Here is a 23,480-nt window from a genome sequence, read left to right on the forward strand (position 1 = left end):
AATTCTTCCCAGCAAGAGAGATTGGCCATTGGGATGTGCTGCCCAGGGAGGTGGTGGAGTCACCATCACTGGAGGTATTTAAGAAGAGCCTGGATGAGGCCCTTGGTGCCATGGTTTAGTTGATTAGATGCTGCTGGGTGATAGGTTGGACTCGATGATCTGAAAGGTCTTTTCCAACCTGGTTAATTCTATTCTATTCTATTCTATTCTATTCTATTCTATTCTATTCTATTCTATTCTATTCTATTCTATTCTATTCTATTCTATTCTATTCTATTCATTTCCCTCTTGGTGTGGTTCAAGTAAGACTTGGAGGATGCTGTAATACTGGGGCATAACTTGAGTGTATTTATCAAAGACAGTTCTGTGTGGCTTCCACTTGTGGATGTCAAACCTACAATGAATTTATAACTGAGAGAAGGAAATAATCTCCTCTTTTTTATTCTGAAATACTTGGTGGGGCACACTTCAGCTTCTTATTTACCTTTCCCATCATGAAGTCTCAGTGGTTCTGTTTCAGATGAAGCAATAGCACTTAAACATGCTACTGAAAGCCACCTAAGGGTTTAATTTATAGGACTTCTCAATCTGGCCTCGATTATCTGGTAGTTGAAGTTTGTGAGTTATGGTTTTCCTACCATTCACAGAAGCAATACAGTGGCAACAGTGGGAAATACCCAGAAAGATGCTACTGTGAAGAAGTCCATCAGGACGCAGTGGATCCATATGATTTTATTTGATGCAGAGCTATGAGGAACATCCATCCTGAAGAGAAATCAGGATTAGGACAATTACAATTGGAAACAAACCTCCAATATTCTCTCCTAGTGTAGTATCTACTACACAGACTGTACTGAAAACTTGGTCTTTAGAGATAAGGAAAGCACTGAATCAATTTATCTAGCAATTTCTGAGTGTCTGGGATGGAATTATTAACGGGAGAGAAAGAAAGAAGTGGAAAGAGCAATCATACACATGAACACAGCATCCACTCTTTCTCATAGCCAACCAGGCTGAAAAATTTTCCCAAAGCCACTGGGAATTTAAAACAGAGCATTAATAGTTGCAGGGCAGGAAGAATATTTTTCTCTGCTTTTACACACACTCCTTAGGCTCTTCCCAGGGAGCAATTTTGCCTGAGATACTTTGTAAATTTATGTTTTTCCAGGTCATGAGAAGGACAAGTGAGGCTGTAGAGCAGTGGTTGCAGAGGATGAGTAAAAGGCCAAGTGCTACATCCTTTCCTGTCTGCTTAATCTTCTTCTTGCTTTCTAAGGGAGTTACTTCCTGCTTCAAGGTCTCAGTAGGGTTCAGCACCTTCCATTTCCAATAGCCATCTTCACCCTCCACAAGTCTAAAGACTATGGTTTGGTTTGATTTCATGCTGCAGCCAGGAGCATGAAAAAAACAACAGCTCTGAAAAATGGTCTTTGAAAGCTAAACCTGAAACCCTGAAAAAGGGCAGAAGGATCTTACAGAACTAAAATGGGCAAAGCTGTTCCTCTAGAACAAAGAACTAAGCTGCTGTGTTGCCTCTCTCATACCTGTTCAAAAGTGATTTAAATACAAACTCTGAATACATACCCCAGCACCTGGAGGGCTTTTTTTCAGTTTTTCTCCCACCCAGTTATGGCTATTTCTCCATCTGGGACCTGACTCAAAGCTTTTAGGGTCAATCAGTCTGTTGCATTTGTTTGTATCTGGATCCACCCCTAATGACTAAGTTGTTTCACCTCAGAAAGTGCAAGGCTGGTCTTCAAATACCATGCAAAATACCACACCTAGTGCAAGGCACATGAAGCAAGACCAATACTCTGCATTGGTTAGGCCACACCTTGAGTCCTGTGTCCAGTTCTGGGCCCCTCAGTTTAAGAAGGACATTGAGACACTTGAACGTGTCCAGAGAAGGGCAACAAGGCTGGGGAGAGGCCTTGAGTACAGGCCCTATGAGGAGAGGCTGAGGGAGCTGGGATTGTTTAGCCTGGAGAAGAGAAGGCTCAGGGGTGACCTCATTGCCCTCTACAACTACCTGAAAGGTGGTGTAGACAGGAAGGGGTTGGTCTCTTCTCCCAGGCAACCAGCACCAGAATGGGGGGACACAGTCTCAAGCTGTGCCAGGGGAGGTTTAGACTCGAGGTGAGGAAAAAGTTCTTCACTGAGCGAGTCATTCATCATTGGAATGTGCTGCCCAGGGAGGTGGTGGAGTCACCGTCCCTGAAGGTGTTCAAGGGGAGATTGGACGTGGCACTTGGTGCCATGGTCTAGTCGTGAGGTCTGTTGGGACAGGTTGGACTTGATGATCCTTGGGGTCTCTTCCAACCTTGGTTATACTGTGATACTGTGATACTGTGATAAAGTGCTGGTTTAAAATTGTCTCCACATGACTGGCAAAATTGCATCCATTTCCCTGAATTCAACTCTTTTGGCTCCTTGAAGTGACACCATTAGATTGAATATTTTTCGCTAGGCTTAGGGTTTCATTTTGTCTTGGTTAGTTGTTTCTTCTTTGTCAGTCACTCTTCTTCCCAAGATATCTTCTAGCATCACAGGCTCTTTCCATTTGCAGAGCTTATTTTTTTTCTTTTTATCCAGGAATAATGCTCTGTGATGAGAAAGCTGAGATCCAGCATGGTCTCAGTCTCATGGTCTCAGTCTCTTCTTTATACACTCTTCAAACTGTGCGGAACATACATGTGTTTGGGACATTTCAACAGAGGTGCTGAAGGATCTCTGACTGTCAGGGCTTTAGGAGTCTAGCATAGATGTGCTGAGAGGACAAGAGACAGGTCTGATCATCCTAACTCACTGGGACATTGTTCTTCTCATTTAAATCAGTTTGGATCTTCATTGTTAAGTAGAGCTAACCTTAGAGAAAGATCTGGTTGTGTTTAACTTTGCTCATTACTCTGGAAAGGACATTTTAATTCACTTTCAAGTTTCTAGTGCTAGTGACTCTTAGAATGGTGGCACTGCTCTTCCAGACCTTGTATGATATTCACAGCTCATCAAATGCTGAAAAGATGGTGGAGTTTGGGACAGGGCATTCTGAAATAGCACTGCGCTTTGCTGGAGCATTTTCGCAGTGGAGCAGACCTACGTGCAGCAGTGCCAGTATGAGCCAAGGAGGTTAGAAATACACAGGCAGGGTCTGAAGGGCTCATTAGCTCTAGCTTGGCTGATCCAGCTCATCATTACTTCTCATACCAGGGCAGGCTCCAATCCAGGAGCCAGGGATTTGAGGCACTGAGCTTCTAAATGCATGGCAAGCATGCCCAAAGAGCTGAGGCAGAACATCCTGGATCTAAATTTCTCAAATACTATATTATTTATGGCTGATACCTTAAGACCTACCATGCCATTACCTTATATATAGCAGGAACTCGCCAATAAGTACCAGGACACGCCCAATCAAGAATCATTTCACCTTGATGGGTGCTTTACAAGGCTGTTTTGAGCAGAACACAATAAGACCAAAAAGGAAGCAGCAGCTTGTTGCTTCATTTCCTGGAACTGATATCAGTTGCAGTAGTGCATACCACAATAATTTATAGTTTAAGACATTTAAACACACAACTGCTGTCACCAGGCTGGAATCTGGAAGGAATATCCTGAGCTTTATTTAGCCTGTGAAGGTGTAAGAAAGCCTAGATGCAAGGGTCCTTCTCCAGTTTCTGCCAGTTACAAGCATGCCAGCTGGATCCTACAGATTTCGTCAAGGATCAGCAGAAGAAATAATATTTACCTATGACAGAACTTGCAAAGCAGTTTCCCTTTGCTGTGGCTCAGGGGGACTTTACCCTCACTGGGTGACAAACTCGTGTGCCCTCCGTGAGGGAGAACTGAGCACCACAGAACTGAATGAACTTTTCCTGAACAGCTGCTTACGGAAGGTAATTTGAAGGGTCCAAATCTACAACCTCTGCTTCAAGGATTTGTTGTACATTGTTTGTACGCTGCACTACAGTGGGAATAGGAGTAAGGCTCAAACACTGCAGAACCAGGACCAATGACTGTTGCATCAGAGTGAGAAAGGTTTAATTAGTGCAGATTTTCAGAAACTGGTCAGATTTTAGTACAAGAATTACATTCTAAATGTGTTCAAAGGTGGAATTGGTTTATTTTTAATTACGCAGTTCTTCAAAATGCCACAGAAGCGTAGGCCTGATTCCTCAAGAGCACTGATGTCAGGAGATAAGAAGGAAGTGCATTAAATGGATAATTGTGGCTGCTTTCCAATCAGCCAATATCACACAGGCTGACAATACCCCTACCTGAGTTGTCACCTTCCAGCATGGCAGTTTTTCGAGCTTGGTTAGTATAAATGGCACCACTCACCCTTTTCAGCTGATAAACTAGATAGCTTCTCTCTTTCCTACTGGGCTAAGAGGACATTAAGAGAGCATTTCACAATCAAACATGAGGTGTGGTGGAGCATTTGTACAGCGGGCCCATCAGACCAATAGACAACATGGTCAACGACTAGCTGATAATAAGGGGTGCTCTTGAGAGCTGCCTCGATGAAATAAAAACTGGCAAAGTCTTGTTATGTAGCATGGTGTATAAAGATCACCAGCTGGTAGCAGCAGTGGCATCAAAAATGATGCCAGAATTTGTGCAGTGATAGCAGCTTCTCAGCTTGCCCGTTTGGGGCTGATAGTTCCCCTGGTCTTGCTATTCCAATGAGCCAAATCATAGCTTCTGGACAATGGACAGAAAAGTGCCTTCGCCATCTTCTCCTGCAGTGTCGAATAACAAAAGCTTCCAAGTGTGCAATTCAAAGTAAAATATTTTGCTATAAAGGTTTCAGGGACTCCATGAAGTCCATTTCATTAGTGTTAGACAATTGGCTGGCCTGTTAAAACATTGTGGATAACTGAATTTTGGGAATCTAACAATAAATTAATCGTACTGAATCAGACAGAGGTGGACTCAGTTGATGTTGATACCACATCAGAGCAAACCTCTTGTTCATGCAATGAGAGCCTTCCAGACCTACACAGGCCTCAGTTTCTGAACAGAAAGCTTATGCAGCAGCTGGAGATGTTTGTACAGCTAATGGGGTGTTACTGATACTTCTTCATCCTTTCTCTTGCTAACCTTTCTAAGAAAGGTTTCAGAACAGATTCATTTCCTTTGTTCCAACTGCTAGGACTGCTCCTCAGATTAAGGACTTTGAATCTTCAACCTCACAGCCCCTCTCCAGTATCTCCTTAACAGTGAGGCATCCAAACCCAATAATCTGGTATGAGGAATCCATCATTAAGCCAAGTTGTTTGAGGGTTTGAGAAGATTCAGCCAGTACTGAACAGTAAACTCTGCTCTTCTTTTTAGTAGCACTGGGCTGGAAAGCATCTCTCACGCTCCCAGTCACAGCACCTGAGCCAAGCCTGCCACACCCACCCGCTGGCCCTACTCCATCATCCCCATGGGATCACACCACAGCCTAAACCTGCTGTTAACCTGGCAGTCGTTGTGCTGCAACCAGGAAATGAACCCGGGTACAAATATCAGACATCATGGCCTTTAGAAATGAGGTGAGACATCTGGAGACGTTCACCTGATTGACGCTGCCAATGCTTCCCTCCACAGGGCTGAGGCACCACAGGCCTGCCTGGTGCTCCTTGACAGCTCTCCAGCTAATGAGGAGTGTCTTTATGCCCAAGTGGAAAAGAGGGGAAATAATAAAATGTGTTCTTCCAGGTTGGAGAGGAAAACCCCTCAGTGCATCCACTTGGGTTAGATGAATAAAGGAATTTTGGGTGGGTGTGTGGTTTAGTGCCAGCACGATTGATTAATGGATGTGCTCTACATGACACAGCAACTTTGTTAGGATACAAATCATAGGATTGGGTCAGGTGGAGAAGACCTCTGGGACCATTGAGTCTAACCATTATCTAACGCTAATCTTTTGGCTTTTTCTTGCCATGATGCTGGCAGTCTTCACACGGCTGCTCTGAAGCCACCCTCGGGACAACTGCATGAGCTTCAGCAGCTCCTGTGGAGCTGTGCAGACATGTCCCTCACTCCCCAGGTTGGAACAGTTACAGAATGTGTTTTATTTGATGCCAGCCTGACCAGTTCTTAAAGGCTTTGTCCAAAATGCGCTGGAGCTGGGGTTCTGTTGCTGTAGCACTCACTGTCAGGCCATTCCCCCTCCCCATTACCTTGTGCCCATGGTAACACACTGCGAAACTCCATCCCATGAAAACCAGCTGATTGCCTGCCAGCTACGAGGAAGCATGATGGCTAATAAAAATGATTCACATTCACTCCCTCCTCCCTTTAAAGCAGCTGGTTAAAAGGAAAAGGGGCCCAAATTGAAAATGAGCATCAGCAGTTACAGCCTGGGTGAAGCCAATAAAGCCACAGCCAGGAGAAGCAGGTCTCTGTATGATTTCAGCTCTTACTGCACCAGGCATTGGCATAACTTTTCATTAATCTCAGTGGGCAGCCCGTGGAGTTAACGAGACCCATGCCAGCAGAATGTCAGCTGGGTGACAACCTGCAGAAGGCAGGGAGGAAGAACTTGCCTTAGGAAGTGTCTGTGCCTGGTGGGGTTGATGAGAGCAGGAGGGAGGCAGGCTGTGTGTGCAGAGGCCACCTTCCCACTGCTCCACACAAAGGGGAAAGATGGGAAATTCCCCACAGGGTGAGCTGTGGTCAGATGAGCTGGCTGAACTCTTCTGTGAGTGGGTCAAAGGGAAGCCAGAAGCAACCCAAGAGACAATTAAGAGCAATAATCCTGCTCAGGTGAAATTAGTGTATGCTTCTCTCAGGGAGAAGCTTCAGCCAGGCAGAGCAAATATTTGTCTGTCTGGAGGAAAAGGCTACCAGGGACTGGAGGGAAAGTTGCATTCCAGCCTGTGAATCTCTTCACGAGCTTGGGCTGGTATAATTCATCTGTGTCTGACAGCTGAAATGATGTGGGGTTTGTTTTTCTCTTCCTCTAGAGAAACACCACAACATGTTAACCTGATCCATTTACAAATAGAGCAGCTGAATAGGAACAGAGTGAAAGCTTGGTACAATCTAAGCTGGCATGTGGTACAGTTAGTGTTTACAACACTCATTAGGAAGGTAAATGATGCTTAAAACTGTTTTCAGGAGACCTATCAGAGAAAATTTCTCTTTGTGGACTATATCAAAATGTAACTTAACATTACAAAAGAGTCTCTCTGTTAAATGGTGACACCACAGCAGTCAAAACTACTCAGAGCTCAATCAGGAAGGCAAAATGAGTACTTTACAGACACTTTATATTGTGAAAGTTTACCAAAACGACAAATGACGTGTATTTTTTTTCTGTGTATGATGGATCATCTGCAGAACAATGCCATCCAACTGCCTTCCAAGAGCTGAAGGGATTCTACAGGAAGGCTGCAGAGGGACTTCTGTAAAAAGAGTGTCCACCCATAGGACGAGGGGAAATGTATTTAAATTGAAGCAGAATAATTTAGATTGGATTTTAGGAAGTAGTTCTTCACTGCAAGGGTACCAAGACTCTGGAATGCCTTGTCCAGAGAGGTTGTGGATGTCCCCTCCCTGGAGATGTTCAAGGCCAGGCTGGATATGGTCTTGAGTAACCTGGGCTAGTTGAGAGGTGTCTTGCCCATGGCAGGGCATTGGATTAGGTGATCTCTAAGGTCTCTTCCAGCCCAAGCCATTCCATGAGTCTATGTTCTATGAAGAAAAAACCAACCAAACAAAAAAGAACAACAAAAAATCACCACCAAACAACAAAAAAGCTAAAATAATGAAACAAATTCTGTCTAACACCAAAGTTTAAACACAGGTAGTTTGGCAGGGGGAGTGAAGGGTGAGTTAGAGTGGTGTTCTGTGCGTGTTTGTTGTTGTCTTTCTCTTTTCTCTCTTGCATTTCTCCTTTGGGAGCAATTAAAATAACTATTTCTTAACTGACATTGGCCCTGCTCCTGCAGACATCAGAAATTGTTTAGAAAATGAGCCAGCTTCTTACTCAAAAGTGAAGCAGCTCACATTTTCTCCAAAGAAAATGAAGGTCTTCCCTGAGCAGAGCCTATATATCTGGATAGAGCTGTATAGAAAGTGATCAGTGTTTGACAAGGCAGATGCAGAACATAGAGGACAATCCGGAAGAAGCATGGCCCAAGCCCTTTCAAGGCTATTTTCAGGCCTCATTGACAACACTCAGGTGGGAAAAACTGGAATGGACTGGAGAAGAGATGCTTGAGTAGTATGAGGAAATGAAAGAGCAGAGATAGAGCCTCGTTGACAACACTCAGATGGGAAAAACTGGAATGGACTGGAGAAGAGATGCTTGAGTAGTATGAGGAGATGAAAGAGCAGAGATGGGATGCAGGTTTCTGTGGAAATTTTGAACTTTGTTTCTGCAGAAGCAAGTTCCTATAAGCTGTCATGCAAACACAGATGGACAGAGGCAAGGCTGTGCAGTGAATTGGATTCCTTTCTGCTCAGGAAAGCTTCTCACTTTCCATTTTCTATATTAAACTCAGTTTGGTGCAAAGAACAGAGAAATTGACAGCTGCTTCTGTGCACTGCAATTCTCAGCATGAAGTTATTAGCAAGAAGGAACGAACAGTAATTATGATACAACAACAAAGCTTTGTTCATAACTTGTTCTTATCAGTTACAAATTATGCTCCTGTGGCCTGTGTTTTGCTGTAACAGGGAGCTGCTTTTTAAAGGCAGTGATTCAGTGGTGGAGCTGGGGAGGATGTTACTGGGCACTCCCTTGGACAGAAGCTTCCTAGAAATGCAGGGAGAATGCCATAATCAATAGGTCCATGTATTTCATGTGTTCATCTGACAGTTCTTTCAGTTATTCCCAGTAAAAGACATCTGTAGCCGTTGTGTACCCCCAGCCCCCAGCTGTAAACTCTGACGTGGAATGTCATGATTTATTGCAGAGAGAGGAGCTGTTAAACGGGTCCTGACAGCACCATTAGCGTGCTGATCTCCGACTGAAGTGCAAGTCACCTCTGCTTAAGTCATCGTCCTCGTGAGCCACAAATAAATAGGCAGTTAAAAAGGGTGCCACAGGTTAATCAGAGCTGAATTAGTAAGGAGAAATGGGTAAAGAAGTAAGCAGTTCAGGAAATGACATGCCCAACCCCCAACATCCTTTCTGCAAAGAGCTGATGCCAGAGGCTCCAGAACACTAAATGTGGCCCAAAACCTGATTCTGAGGAATGTACTGAGAGCTGTGATCTTATGTCAGCAGCTGAGTCTCGTGCTCTGACTGCTCTCACCCACACCTGGTACCCTCTTCCCACTCTCGGCAAGCAGAACTCAAGTGGGCTCCACACATCCCAGACTCCTCTCTGACCACTGCCTTTGGGTGAAAAGTAAAGCAGCAATAACCAAATGAACTCAGCTGATGGTGCTCTGTATTTATTCCCAGAACCAGCAAATGCTGCTGTTCTGCCCTAAGCTCCAGATTTTCTTTAGATCATCTTCTCGAACAGAAAACGAGTCCCTTCTACTTGCACTTGCAATAAGATGTTTAATTCTTAAGGTTTAATCAGAGTTCACCAGAATTTATACCATAAGCAGTCACAAATCATCTCATTTTTCTGAAAATCACATCCAGTCTCATTTGTTCCCTAATGCCAGCCTCCCAGTTTTGTTCTATTTCTACCTCAGTAAACCTTTTGGGGTTTCCCCTCGAGTTGTACAGATACCAGAGGCTGATTTTGGAGGCGAAACCCCAGCTGCCTATCCCTAGAAGCAGATGAATTGTGTTGTATTTTAAATATTTATCACAGCTATTTTAATACTAACAGCTGTGATCCTTTAGTGTGCAGAGCTTGTTTTACAAAGAACCAAACACTCTGTTCCTCTTCCTGCTTTCCAAAAGGTTTGAGATTCTTCCTTCTTGGCACCCTGCTCACAGGGCTCAACATACTTCCATTCCTCCTTCTCAGTGAGGAATAATTCTATTCTCTCCCAATACAGAATCACAGAGAACATCTGGTTGGAAGAGGCCTCCAAGTTCACCAGTCCAACCCTCCACCCAGCACTGCAGGGTCAGCACCAAACCATGTCCCTAAGCACCAGCTCTACAGCTGCTTGAACACCCCCAGGGATGGGGACTCCAGCACTTCCCTGGGCAGAACATTCCAATGGCTGAGAGCCCTCTCTGGCAAGAAATATTTCCTAGCATCCAGCCTGAACCTGCCCTGCTGCATCTTGGAGCCATTTGCTCTTGCCACCAAGGAGAAGAGGCTCTCATTGGCATCTAGCTGTTATTTGTACCTTTGCCTGCATTTTTATCTTAGCTCTTTAGGCCAACCCATTCATCTGCCTGAAAGGGTCAGCAGCACCCAAACTAAACCATAAACTACTCAAACCTACCTGACTGGTGGCTTGGTTTGCTCTGCAGTTATCCATAGTGACTTACAGCTTTTGTGCAAATCTCCAGGTTCTAGGAGTGTAGTTAGTGTGTGATTGTTTATACATAGAATGGCTTAGGCTGGAAGAGACCTTAGAGATCATCTAATCCAACCCCTTGCCATGGGTAGGGATGCCTCTCAACTAGCCCAGGTTACTGAAGGCCTTATCCAGCCTGGCCTTGAACATCTCCAAGGAGGGACATCCACAACCTCTCTGGACAATCCATTCCAGAGTCTTCTCACCCTTGTAGTGAAGAATTTCTTCCTAAGATCCAATCTAAACCTATTCTGCTTCAATTTAAATCCATTTCCCCTTGTCCTATGGATGGACAAATTGTATAAGAAGCCCCTCTGTAGCCTTCCTGTAGGATCCCTTCAGCTATTGAAAGGCAGTTTTAAGGTCCCCCTGGAGTCTTCTCATCTCCAGGATGAATAACCCCAGCTCCCATAGCCTTTACCTCACAGCAGAGGTGTTCCAACCCCTGGATCATCTTTTTGGCCCTCCTCTGGACGTGCTATTAACCCAGAATACGCCAAAAGAGGAACATCTCCTTCCCCTCCAACCTGTTGCTAATGAAAGGGTACTGCAGTAGTTCCAAACTAACACACTTCAGCTGAAAAATTACTGTTAAACAAAAAAACCCAGACAAACTTTATTGAGGTGCTGAGGTAAATGTCTCATTCCTAATGCAATGTTTGTTCTGTGGTTTAGAGCTCCAAACGGGACCCTGATTAAAGGAGGACGCTGGCCAGCCTTCAGCAGCAGTCAGCAGCAGTACCTGACCCTGAACACCAGCGCTCCAGAGCTGCTGACAAAGTTACGTGCTCAGTACTGTCGCTTCTGGAATATTTTTTTCCCCAAAATCCTGGAATGGACAGGTAAAAAATGCTTTTAGAGTTGATTTTGTAGAACTTTTATACAAGGATCATTTGCTTGGTATTCAAGTGATACTGAGTTTAAATCTTTACATTCCTGTTTATAAATGAATTTCCATTGCACATTCAGATCTTGGGTAGAATTGTCCATGCTGTGTCGTGTGTCATGGACTCTCCACCCTGTTGTGTGCTGGGACAAAAGATTTGGGACAGGCTATGGGCCAGCATTTGGGTGGTGTGGAGCTTCTCTTGTCCCCAGGTACAGATGCATTCCCAACGTGACATTATGAGTGCTGCAAATCTGTGGTCTCAAGCTATGCCCTGTGAGGGGCTTGGCTTTGGGTTCCTGAGACATTGCTAAAGAGGGACCTTGCCATGGGATTTCTGGAGGCTTTAGACATTCTGTATAACCTTCATGTACCTGAGGTATGTTGTGGGGTGTTACATTGGGATTAATTTATCTATTATTTATGGGATTATATTATTATGCAACTAATCCCAGAGGATATTAAGTGCATGGCTGCTGCCAGGAGTGGATTCCATTCTGCCTCTCACACCAGAGCACCCTGTGTTTTATTTCAAGAGCCTTAATCATTGATGACAACCCAGAGACTTCAGGATTTGCCTATGCAAAACAGAACTGATTTGTTCCTAACCATGTATACTTCAAGTTTATGAGATTTCACTGCTTAGAAAAGTATAATGGGCTGCTTGAAATTTTAAGCTCAGCTGAACACAAAAGGCTCCGATTTTGTTCAGAAGCCGACTGAAGCTGGGTTTGCAGAGCCCAGCAAACACACCAAGCCTCTGTCCTTCTGGGCATTGAAAGGGATTGCTTTCATAAAATGATTTTGCAGCCTGACTGGAGGGGAGGGGGAAGTCTCACTTCAAAAACAAGAGACACTTTTAAAGCTGTTAATTAGTCATTTACAAGCTTTCTGTGAGATTCAATTTGACTGTTAGTGTTAAAAACTGTAAACTTTGACGGCACACAGATGATTCTCTCTGAAGTAATTTATTCCCTCCTCATTTGAGCCTATAACTGTATTATGGCTCAACGTTTATCCCCTCTCAAAAGCTGTTTTTCAATTAAATCAAGAGAAGTAAAAACAGTAGGTAAAATGAATAATTCATCAAGCACACTCTGCTATTTTAAAATCACTGTATACCAAATTGCTGATGGATTTTAGGGAGATGTCTCAAACTCTGACAAGCCCTTTGTGCTGAGCCAGGAGGACTGAACTGTTTTACATATTTCTTTAACCTGGCTGTGAACCCCTGTTGAGTAATCTGCATCTTACAAATGGATTGTGCATAGCCAACTGCTCTGTGGAGGAGCAGGAGAGAGCACATCACCAGACATAGTTCAGCACATCTTGGCAGGACAGCAGAGTCACTTTGCATGGTCCTGCGGCGTGAGGGATGACAAAGCAACACTCCACATCTGCCAACAGACATAAATACATCACTCTGCCATTTTCAGTAATTTACAACAGGAATTTACATAATTTAATTAAGATAATTTTTTGAGCATATTCTTAGCAAAAAGGAAAGAATGGATCCTGTATCCTGAAGTGATACAAGAATATTGTCAAGCGATATTGCTGTATCTCTCAGTCCTTGAACTATCATAACAGAAATCCTGTGGGGCTATGTTTATGTTGCCTGTACAACCTGACAAAGAAACCTTTAGGATTCTGCTTACCAACACGATACAGCAGTTTATATTGTGGCAGTTCTCTTCACTGCAATCTTGGTTTGCATTTCTTTCTCCTTTTATGCCCAAAGGACAGCACGTGCCATACATACACACAATGCCTCCTCTTCTGAGGGTCTATCTTTTCTATTATGTCTTCCACTGAAATATTCTCATAAAGAGAAAGTTGCTTTAATATGATGTGCTGCAAGATGACAGAGAACAAGGAGGAAGGAAATTTAATATTATTGTTGTTGTGAGTTATGGTTCAAGTAGGGTTTGAATAGACGGAATGGAATTACAGCAGGCAGAAGCTGCAGAGGACAATCAAACCGGTTTAACTTATCTTGCAGAAATTGCAAGAGGATTTTTCACTGTTCCAAGTGGTCAGAACTTATTATGGATATGCTTGGTAATGAACCACTCATTTAGTTATTGATCCGCTGCTAGCACAAGCCTTGCTACCCCCTTGGGATCTTCTCCGCAGGCAATGGCCAGCTCCAAATGTGCTCAGCCTCTGAGCAAGCCTATTCCCATCACAGGCTGGGTAAAATGGGTTCCTCGAGGCAGTTAAATATGAGAGAGGAAAATATTTATTCCCTGCCATCTGCATGGTTATTTTCCTCAAGCAGCCTCATGAAATATGTCAGGGGGGGGAAAGTCACAATTATGGATGGAGAAAAAAATAATAAAAACTAAGCCTCATGCAGTAACATGACAGCAACAGCCACACACACCCTGACCTTCAGAGCTCTAGAGTACTTGGCATGACTTGTGAAGACTTCTGAATGCCTTCTCCTTCAATTCCAGTACACAAACTGTAGAAGTATCATGGAGAACACAGGTCAGAAACTGCCCTTGGCCAGCTTGATGACCACTAGGCAGGTCAGCTGGAACTCGGTTTGCCTTCTGTGGGCTCTCGCTTCCAAGTCAAAAAGATTCCTGGTGAGATTTCAACCCCACTGCAAGGGCATCGAGCATCCCCCCTGTTCCCACTCACCCTGAGCTGAGCTGGGAGCATTCAGCATTTAATGTTTCATTCAAGGGCATGAGCAGTGGGACACCCACCAGAGCCTTTCCTGATGGCTGCTTCTGAAAGAAATGCACCGGAGGGGCAGTAAACAGCAAGTGACTCTTCAGTGGCTTTTAGAGCAATCACTCCTTAATTATAAATGCATCTATGTTAGACTCTCCCTCCTTAACACAATCTTTAAGGCATCTAGGGCCCTAACTATTTATAAATGCCCATTTCCTCTTGATTATAGAAAGCTGCAGGCAGCCAAGCTTTCCATTTATTGCTCCATTACTGGGTTTTGAGTGCCTAATACAGAGCTTTCTGGTTTATTTGATATTACTGCATCATATATCATCTACAGAGAAATCAAAGGAGCTGATATAAATACACGAGGTATTGAAACAACCCTGAAATGATTTTGAATATGGAGACAAAGAAAAGTTCAGCCTCTTGACCACCAAAATAATTATTTGCTATTGTTATCTGGATTCAGGAGAGCAAAATACTCAGGGAAGCAAAAATATTAAACCCCCACCAGAATCAGTTTTAATATCCACAAAGCTGGATGCTGCACCAGATGCGTGCAGAAGAGTCAGACATAACCTCACCAACGCCATTGCACCTACCAAAATGAGACTGTGTGCTGCACCTATAGGTTATGGGCTTCAATCGGAGTTCTTTCCTGCTCCAGCACCTCGCATCACAGGAGAGGGAACCACCCTGGCAGTATTTCATCTCCCCAAGAGCTCTCTTCACTTTGGGAAGAAGAAATAAAATTCAAACAAACAAACAAAATTATAAACCTTGCATTCCTTAAAAATTCATCTGCGACCAAATCTCCTGTTGTGGCTAAAAGAGCATAGATATTCAGAGCGTGTGCCTCAAGAGCAGGGAATAGAGATACTGAAGTGCAGATACTATTTGTTTTCTCTTTTCTGAACATTAATGTACGAACTACCATCCTGAAAACCTACAGCACAGATAAATTTGTAGCATTTATCATTCTAATGAATCAAGAAGCTTGCAGGTACCTGCATTTATGGGCTGCTGAGGATGGAAAAATGAATCCTAACTCACCATCCCTCATTCATTATGCTCTATCGCAACAGCGGCGTGGCCTTTGTCCCAAGCTTAATGCTAATACACAAAAATACAGTCCCAAGTAGCACATCCTAGCACATCGAGCAGTTCAGCAAATGAACTTTCTTTAATGCCATTCAAGCAAGGGGTGCATGGCTGTAAGGAGAGAAAAGAAATGCCAGCTGTCTGTGCTGACACTGCCAAAGAGGCCAACAAAAAATTCCCTTTTGTTTTTGTGGTCTGTTCAACCAGGACAGTTCTGAGCACTGAGGTGTGAGTCATTGCTGCGGAAACCTCCCTCCTCAGACAGTCATCTGGGCTTTGCATTAGGCTAATTGATAGCACTCTAAAGTTTGGGATTGAGTCTGGGCTCTTCTTGCCTTCTGTCCTGGTTTGAGCTTCACTCAGAGTCCAAAAGCCCAAATGGAAACAGATTTAGATTCCTTCCCCTCTCCCTTTCCTGATAAAAAGCAAATTAGGCAGGAGAAAGGAGAGGTAAGATCACAAAATAAGATGGTCTGGAATCAGTTTGGAAGTAAAAAAGGTCAGTTTTTAACAAAAAACCCAAACATATAGCAGTAACAGGGAAGGTTACAAAGGTATAGGATGAAGGGTAAACAGAAAAATACTCAAAACCAGGCCCAGCTGGCATTGGATCCCCTTGGTGCCAGTGGATTCAGTTCTGCAGAAAGTGTGGATGCAGGAAGCAGCAGTAGCAGAGGTCTGTCAAGCAGTAGCAGAGGTCTGGTGAGGTGAATGGGAAAGGGAAGGAAGATGTCCACCGTTTTTGATAGGCTTGCTGACAGGAAGAGGGAGTGCAGTAGACCACCTTTGATCCAAGGGGACCCCTCCTTCTGGGAGGGGAAAACCAAGTCTCTCTCTCTGCCCACCTGGATCAGGTTACTTTTGTCCGCCTGGGGCCTCACTTCTTTTCAGCCCCCATCAAGAATGGGTGTAACCCAGCACAACACCTTATTCCCTTTTATTGTGGGGGTGTTCGGCCTGGAGGAGAGACCTCAGAGCTGCCTGCCAGGACCTGAAGGCATCCTGCAGGAAGGCTGCACAGAGTTTTCCTGAGGGTGTCTAGAGCCAGGCCAAGGGGGAAGGGTTGGAAGCTGAGGCAGAGCAGGGTCAGAGTGGAGCTGAGGCAGAAGTTGTTGCTTGGGAGGGTGGTGAGAGTGTGGCCCAGGCTGGCCAGGGAGGCTGTGGCTGCCTCCTTGCTGGGGGTGTTGAAGGCCAGGCTGGCTGAGGCCTTGAGCAGCTGAGTGGAGCTGAGAGGTGTCCCTGGGCATGGTGGGGATCTTGGAGCAGATGAGCTCTTGAGCTCCCTTCCAGCATGAGCTATTCTGTGATTCTGTTCAATGAGAGCATAGAGCAGGTTCAGCCCAGTGCATTAAAAGCTGAATGCCACAGCTGTGGCTGAGCTGTGATTCCTGGGTAAGAGAAATTCTCTAAGCTTTGCCTTCTTTTTTTTTTCTTCTCTTCTAGCTGTCAGCTCATCTAAGTCATGGGTGGTTGCTTCAAAGAGATTGATGATGTTGGTGATAATGGGATGCATTGACTTGTGACTTCAATTTGGATCTTATCACTGAAAAAAAGCAAACAAATGGGAAACCAAGTTCTTATTTTAGTGTTTTCCTTCCCCTTTTGTCTTTTAGATTCATACTAGTGGCCACTCTGAGTTTCTTCTTGTTGGCTCCCCCCAGTCAACTCAATTTTTCATTGTGATCTTTAAGAAATGCTGAAACACCTCATAATTTACACCCTAGAACAGTGACTTTTAAACGAGGACTTGTGTATGGTGCAGGTATTTCAGTTCCCAACGTTTTGGGGCAGCCTTCTAACACATCCAAACTTGAATAATTAAAGAAGGAACAGGCTTTTTAATTCCTAAAGGGAGGCTTTGCCTGGATAAACAAAACTGGATACCCATAACCAAGAAAAGACAAGAAACAGAGCTGAGGAATTTTTCTGCAAATAACACCAGTATTCCCAAACCATTTGACATGGCTATAGCTGAATTTTCCACCTGAGGCCCTGGCTGCAGCTTTATGTTCAGAAACATCCCTAGGCAAGTTTCTGAGAGGCAGGATATTGCCTCTTGAAGTCTTCCAGTCATCCATCCACGTTCAGGCACCAACTGCTATTGTTCCCCCCTGATCCAGGCTGCCATTGGGTGAGGAATGAAGGCAGGAACTCTGTTGCCATATAGCAATGAGATTCCAGAAATGCAGAGAGCAGAGAAGCTCAGAAGTCCTCCCAGAAGTCCTTTATTGCTGCATTGTGGAATCCCCAGCAACACAGAGTCTCAGAGTCCCACTAACAGCAGAAGTCCTGGAAGCCCTTAAGAGACAAAGCAGCCAACAGAAGTCCTGGGCATATCCCTTGCAGCTTCCCTACACTGAACCCCAGCCAGAAGTAGTGAACTGACAGAAGCAGAGATCCCTAGCAGCCCTAACCCCCAATCTACCTTATAGCTTGGAGTGGCTGTTTTTACATGGTGTTATCAATCCCCTAGACAGTAAAATCCAACCACATAGATAAGCTAAAATCTGTTCCCAATCAGAGGTGCCAGCATGTCAAGGAGGTGGCTTCTGCAGCCTGTGCCAATCCCAGAGTGCCAAGGTGAGGATGCTGTTCTTGGCACCCATGGAATGTGATTGTTTTGCTCTAGGCAGCTACAGAATTTGTCAGTTAAGGAATCCTGCACTCTGCAGGCAGCCACACATCTCTCCACCCCACTTCCTAGAGCTTCAATGGGACCCCCTCTGAAGCTGAGACACACCACCCCCCCAACACTCAGGGGTTGCTCAGCAGTCAGTGGGGGTTCATTACTGGATTAATTGGGGTCCTGGTACCCCCTCCCTCCCCTGACACCTTGCTGGAGGGGATGGGGAGTGGCGTGGGAATAAGGCAGGGCCCCATCTCTGAACTGTGGTTCATTTTTGTTAATCCCCCTCCCCCCCTATATTTGTTCTTCACAATTTCCCTTTTGGCTACAAGAACAGAACCTCCCCAGGAAAACAAGTATCTTGGTTTTATTTGTGATCTCACTGGAACCAAGTAATGTAAACCAACCAATGTAAATCTCATTTCAAAGTCTCATTAAATTGCCATCTGGATTCCCAGACCAAAAAAGGTTTGGAAGTGTTGAACTAAACCACAGATAAGCAACCAAATTGCTGGATGCTTCTCCAGACTAAATCCCCAAATCTGTTTGCTTGCTTTCCAAAATATTTTCTCTACTGATGTGTAAAACACAAAGGTATTTCATTTTCACATATCCAGTTAAACTTGCAGTACTGGTGGATCATAAAGAAGGGGGCAAGTGTGCATTTATGGAGGGAAAAGGCCTACAGTCTGCTGCAGCAGCAGATCATAAAGTCACAAGAGCATGAAGAAGCCTTGGAGCTGTTATCTCCTGAACACAACTACCATGGTTTTTGGAAGAAAGCTATGTCAATATGGAACACTGAGATAATTATGTCCAAAATGAGTAGAGGCATTCTTAGATCATAAATCGTTTTCCAAGCTGTGTTTTTAAAGCCTACAACTGATCCAAAAACAGAAGCCCCAGTGTGGGATACAGCCCACGTTCCTCATCTTACTTTCAATTGTTGTGTGGCTTGGCCCTGCAAGGTCCCTGCACCTCTCCCCTGCTTTAACTCTTGGGACTGGAGCAACTGATGCTTGTCCATAAAACGCTCTGGCAACCTTGTAAATTGATGTCTTTTTATTGCTCTTCTCATCCTCACCCTCTGCTCTGGTTAAGTACAGCAAGTTTAACAATAAATACTGCCTTGGGACACCAGATTATTGGCAAATACTTTATAGGCTGGAATGAAAAGCAAAAGAGAAGATGGTTTTATGTTGACATAGTGCACAGTTTACAGGATCCTTCCCCAGACTTGTGCCCCTTACACATTAAACTTGTGGATCTATTCCACAGCAGGATGAAATCCTGGCCATCCATTGAAGTCCATTGGGACTAATGGCAATGCTGCTGTTGTTGTGAGCAAAGCTGGAGTGTTTAGAAGCGTCTGTCCCAGGGTATGCAGGTCTCACTGTAAAGGAGATTTCAAGGAATATTTTGATGATTCTCTCTCTTTTTTTTTTTTCTTTTCCCCTCTAGTTAAAAAAGGCTTTAGAATGATTAATTTGATGGACAGAAGTATGATCCAAAATCAGCAAGCCCATACTTAATATATTTATTACCCTGTGGTGTGCCAGTATTGTCTCTTTGCAGTCCTTCCTTGCTGATGTAAAGATAAACTCTTAATCACTGCATTTTCATTCATTCCAGGTTTAAGAGGCAAAAGCCCCATCTCATGATTTATCTGGAGCAAATGACATTGATAATCAAAATTATTTTCCAATTAGCATATAAAGAGATTCACATTTAGATTAATGTAACCCATTTTGTGTTTTACAGGAAATATTGATGAAGCAGAACGGGAGTGGAAAGCAGGATTCCATCGCTGGAACAATTACATGTCAGACTGGAAAAATCAATTTAATGATTACACCAGCAAGAAAGAGAGATGTGCAGGCTCTAATTAATATGTTTACCCTTTCCAGTATGTCTGTATTACTGCTCATCAGGCAAATCCACAAGTAGCTTTCTAACACATCTAGCATTAAATATGTTATGCAGATTAAAAGAGTTTTATGATATCGTTTTGATTCCCCAGACCCTTGATTTAGATTTCACCTCATATCTCAATAAACAATATCAGGCACCGCAGTGTTTGAAGCTTCGCCGTGCTAGATAGGACTACAGAGATTAAAGCCTGAAGATTAATGATGTACATATTATTATAAACACTGGCTGCTGCAATTCACACTTCAAAGCAACAATGTAATCTGCCACAGAAAAGTGGATTTCTGGTTAATAGGAATAGCAGTGTTTTACAGGGCTGCCATGCAAAACACAATTGGCTTTGATCTTTAGCTGCGATGCCACCGCACTTAAACCTTGCTTCAGACATCATTTCATTGACATAAACATAAAGAGATAATAACTTTGCTGGACATAGCAAATGATATTTGCTTGTTAGACCAAAAAGTTTTAAGACTGCCATTAAAACCCCAGATCATTGCTTCTTTATGGCCAAACCTGTGGCACAATCTATTGTAGGAGACTATTCAAACTGGGTATTGAAGGCCTAAATCATTGACACCCTGTGCAAATGCAGCGGTGAAGCAAGCCAGGAGAATTGATGCCTCTGCTTCTGCTGGCCTCATTTTTCACGAGTAAACACCTACAGATTCACAAGCTCACAGCTTTCCTGGCTCGGGCTCCCAATGTCTTCAATTGTCTCTGCTATGGAGGTAAGCTCCAGTTATGATTATTTTTTTGTCCACCCTTGCCTTCTAGTCAAGAGACAGCTCCATGACTACTGCAGAAGAGCATTGCTCTGCCTGTCAGCAGGCTCATCAGAAAGCAGCCATGAAAGCCCTGCTCAGCCAGCTCACTCTCAGCGGGGCAGTGGGACCTGGCCACAAAGTCCTTGCTCCTCTTGAGGAAAACTGGGGAGGACAACACTGCAGAGAGACATTGTGACCTTGTTGGGAAGGACCCAGCTCTTTGACATGGTCAAGCGATCCCTAGATGCTGTGCAAGTAGGCATCTCCCAGATCTCTTTCTACCTACTTCAGCTGAATCTATTAGAAGCCTCTAAAAAAAGCCCTGGATAATTCTTTGTCCTACTTTGCTTCTGGATGGGGTTGGAAGTTGTATGCCTGAATATCACCTTAATTGGCTGCTTTTTGCTGGCCCAACTGGGAAGAATAAATGCCAAAGTTTTGATAAATATCAGGAGTATGTGAAAGCACCAGCCCAGCTCATGAATTAATTATCCTGCAGCTCTGGAGAAGTGCAACAGCGTTGCAGGGCATCCATTTGCTCTTCTAGCGCTTGCGAGCTCTTGCAGAATTCCTCCTCGAACTGAGGAGACTGAAGAGGTAGAGATAATGAACAGAGAGTATTCTCCTTCTGGTAAGCAGTTTGACCACGCAGCATCCCTACAGTGAAAGGATTTATTTTTGCAAAAGGCCCAATTCTGCAATTTCAGGTTTTTTTCTGAGAGAAGACAAGTTATTACTCAAATAAATGATGGAAAAATCACCTTTTAGCACAGTATTTTCCAAGACCACAATCAAAGCAACCTGGCCATTTCTGAGCAGGCTGATTGCAACTTGAAATTATCTGGAATTAAAAAGCCTTCTTTATGCAGCACTTGGTGTTTATAGCACAGGTAATTAGCTCATTACATACATTAGCATAGCTATTGCTAGGAACAGTTGCAGGGAGAGCTGTGTCAGCCTGCAGTGTATTGGGTATTTATTGGCTATTCTTCATGCCAGTGATGAGCTGCTGGAAAAAACACAGCAGGATGAACCGGTGCAGTTCTGGCCCTCCCTATTTTAAACTTGATGTGCTTCAGAGACATGTTGGATGTTGTTCTGCCACTGCCAGCCACCAGCACCGCCTAAGCACGTTTAAAAGCAGCATATCTCTCTCTTGAAATCCTCTTCTTGTCTGTATTTCACTGTCTAAATAACCTAATTGAAGTGTGTGTGGGGGGGTGGGTGTGGAGGGGTGTGTGTGGAAATCTGAGCTAAGTAAAATGCACAAATGACCTTTGGGAAGGGCAGGTTGGAAATCAGGTTGGTTGCTGGGAAGGTGCCCTTGGTCTGCATGCTCTGTGAGCTAGGCTGGAGAAGGTCCATTTGAAGACTTTCCACAGTATGCAAACCATGCCACATTCTTTAGAAGGAATAAGGATGGAGGAGGGAGGAAGGAAGAGAAGAATAAAATAAAGGTTAAACCACTTTTTGAAGTTTTACTGATTTCTTGGTTGATTGCTAGAGTTGTAATTTTTTTTTTTTCCTATGCTGGGAAATAATCTCTCCATTTTTCATTGCTATGAAATCAATATCTATGATGGAGTCATCTATTCATAAGCCACACTTCTGTGAATACAAGAAAGCTTGAAGTACTTGGATGTAAGTGGTAAGATAATGAAGTGTGAAAAAAAGCCCAGTCCCCATCGTGGGTAGTTTCAAAGTAAAGGTCAGGCAAAGGTAGGCTGGGAATTGTTTGAGGATTCTGTGTCATGGCTTAATGCACATCCAAGAGCTCTCTCACCCAGGCCTGGCCGGAGGGCTACTGTTGGCACTGAATGTCTTCTTTTGGCTCAAAAGAAGTCAAGATATCAAGGTTTCTCCATGCAACCAGAGGAAATGTGTTGATTCCTGATATCCAAAGGAGGAATTCTGATTTTGATCCCAGAGCTGTGGGAAGATTATAATAAAATGAAGTGCAGTGCCAAGAAAAATGTTGGCATTACCCCAGTTGTCATTAGGTTTATAAGCTAGCAGCACACTGATTAAATTACAGACATTTCACACGTACTTCACAGAGCCAGACAGGGACTGAAGGCAGAAATTTACCAGAAATTAAAAAAAAGTTTCATGATAACCACCAGTTTTTTGCATTTTAAAATGTTTTGTCTGAAGGAATTTGAGTTAGCTAAGTTTCTCATCCGTGCTCCTGCTGAAGTGGCAGAGAACTGAAGGATTTGGGAGGTTCCAGGCACCTGGTCTGCATAGCTGAAAATGCTGGCATTGAACAGAGGCTCTCAGCTCCCCGAAGTGGTCTCTGTCAGAATGATGACCCAGGGTCTCCAGGCTTTCTCCCAGTTTCAGGTTTTATACTCACAGCCTGAATTTTGGGGATGGCTGCTCAGACCTTGTTCTAAGCCCTGCCATCACTGCTTACCACATAGTTACAGCCTGTGTGAGGGGTTCGCTGGCTTTTTGGCCCTATTTGGTCACCAGAGGCTTAGGCTATTCCTAGCGCAGAGGTTACTGCTCTATAAACACCCAGAGAGATGCCCTAGCTGAAATCTTCAATGGACAATTTATACTTTTAGCAGTAAGGAGCAGAGGCAAATCTCTATCAGCTCATGGCTGGAAATGTGTCTTTGGAACACAAGGGACCTAAGTTCTTTTTGTGTTGTCATTTTGAATGTCGGAGAGAAAATTATTTCTGATTAGCACAAAGTTATGGAACTGTCAGGAGACAAAATGTATACATTCCATGCTGTGTATTTTGGGGTTGTTCAGCCTGGAGAAGAGAAGGCTCCAGGCAGAACTAATAGCAACCTTCCAGTACCTGAAGGAGCTACAAGAAGGATGCAGAGGGACTGTTTGCTAAGGCCTGCAGTGACAGGAGCAGGGGCAATGGCTTCAAACTAGAGAAGGGCAGATTGAGATTGGATGTGAGGAACAAGTTCTGCACCATGAGGGTAGTGGAACACTGGAACAGGTTGCCCAGAGATGTGGTTGGGGTGGATGGGGATCCCTGGAGATATTCAAGGTGAGGCCAGACAGGGCTCTGGGCAGCCTGGTCTAGTTG

The 23,480-nt window shown here is 44.0% G+C and overlaps 1 protein-coding gene across 3 annotated transcripts in view; it reads left to right on the forward strand.

Moving 5' to 3' along the window:
- BCHE (butyrylcholinesterase) overlaps window positions 1-20,238 on the forward strand; it is a 36,859-nt gene extending 16,621 nt beyond the window's left edge. For all 3 annotated transcript variants that reach the window (XM_054175611.1, XM_009910634.2, XM_054175612.1), the window contains exons 3-4: window positions 11,104-11,270; window positions 19,491-20,238. In XM_054175611.1, coding sequence (XP_054031586.1) covers window positions 11,104-11,270; window positions 19,491-19,618 — 295 coding nt within the window. In that variant the 3' untranslated portion in view covers window positions 19,619-20,238. The remainder of the gene's footprint in view (window positions 1-11,103; window positions 11,271-19,490) is intronic.
- The last annotated feature ends 3,242 nt before the right edge of the window (window positions 20,239-23,480 follow it).

The sequence above is a fragment of the Dryobates pubescens genome, chromosome 32, assembly GCF_014839835.1.
Source record: "Dryobates pubescens isolate bDryPub1 chromosome 32, bDryPub1.pri, whole genome shotgun sequence".
NCBI lineage: Eukaryota > Metazoa > Chordata > Aves > Piciformes > Picidae > Dryobates > Dryobates pubescens.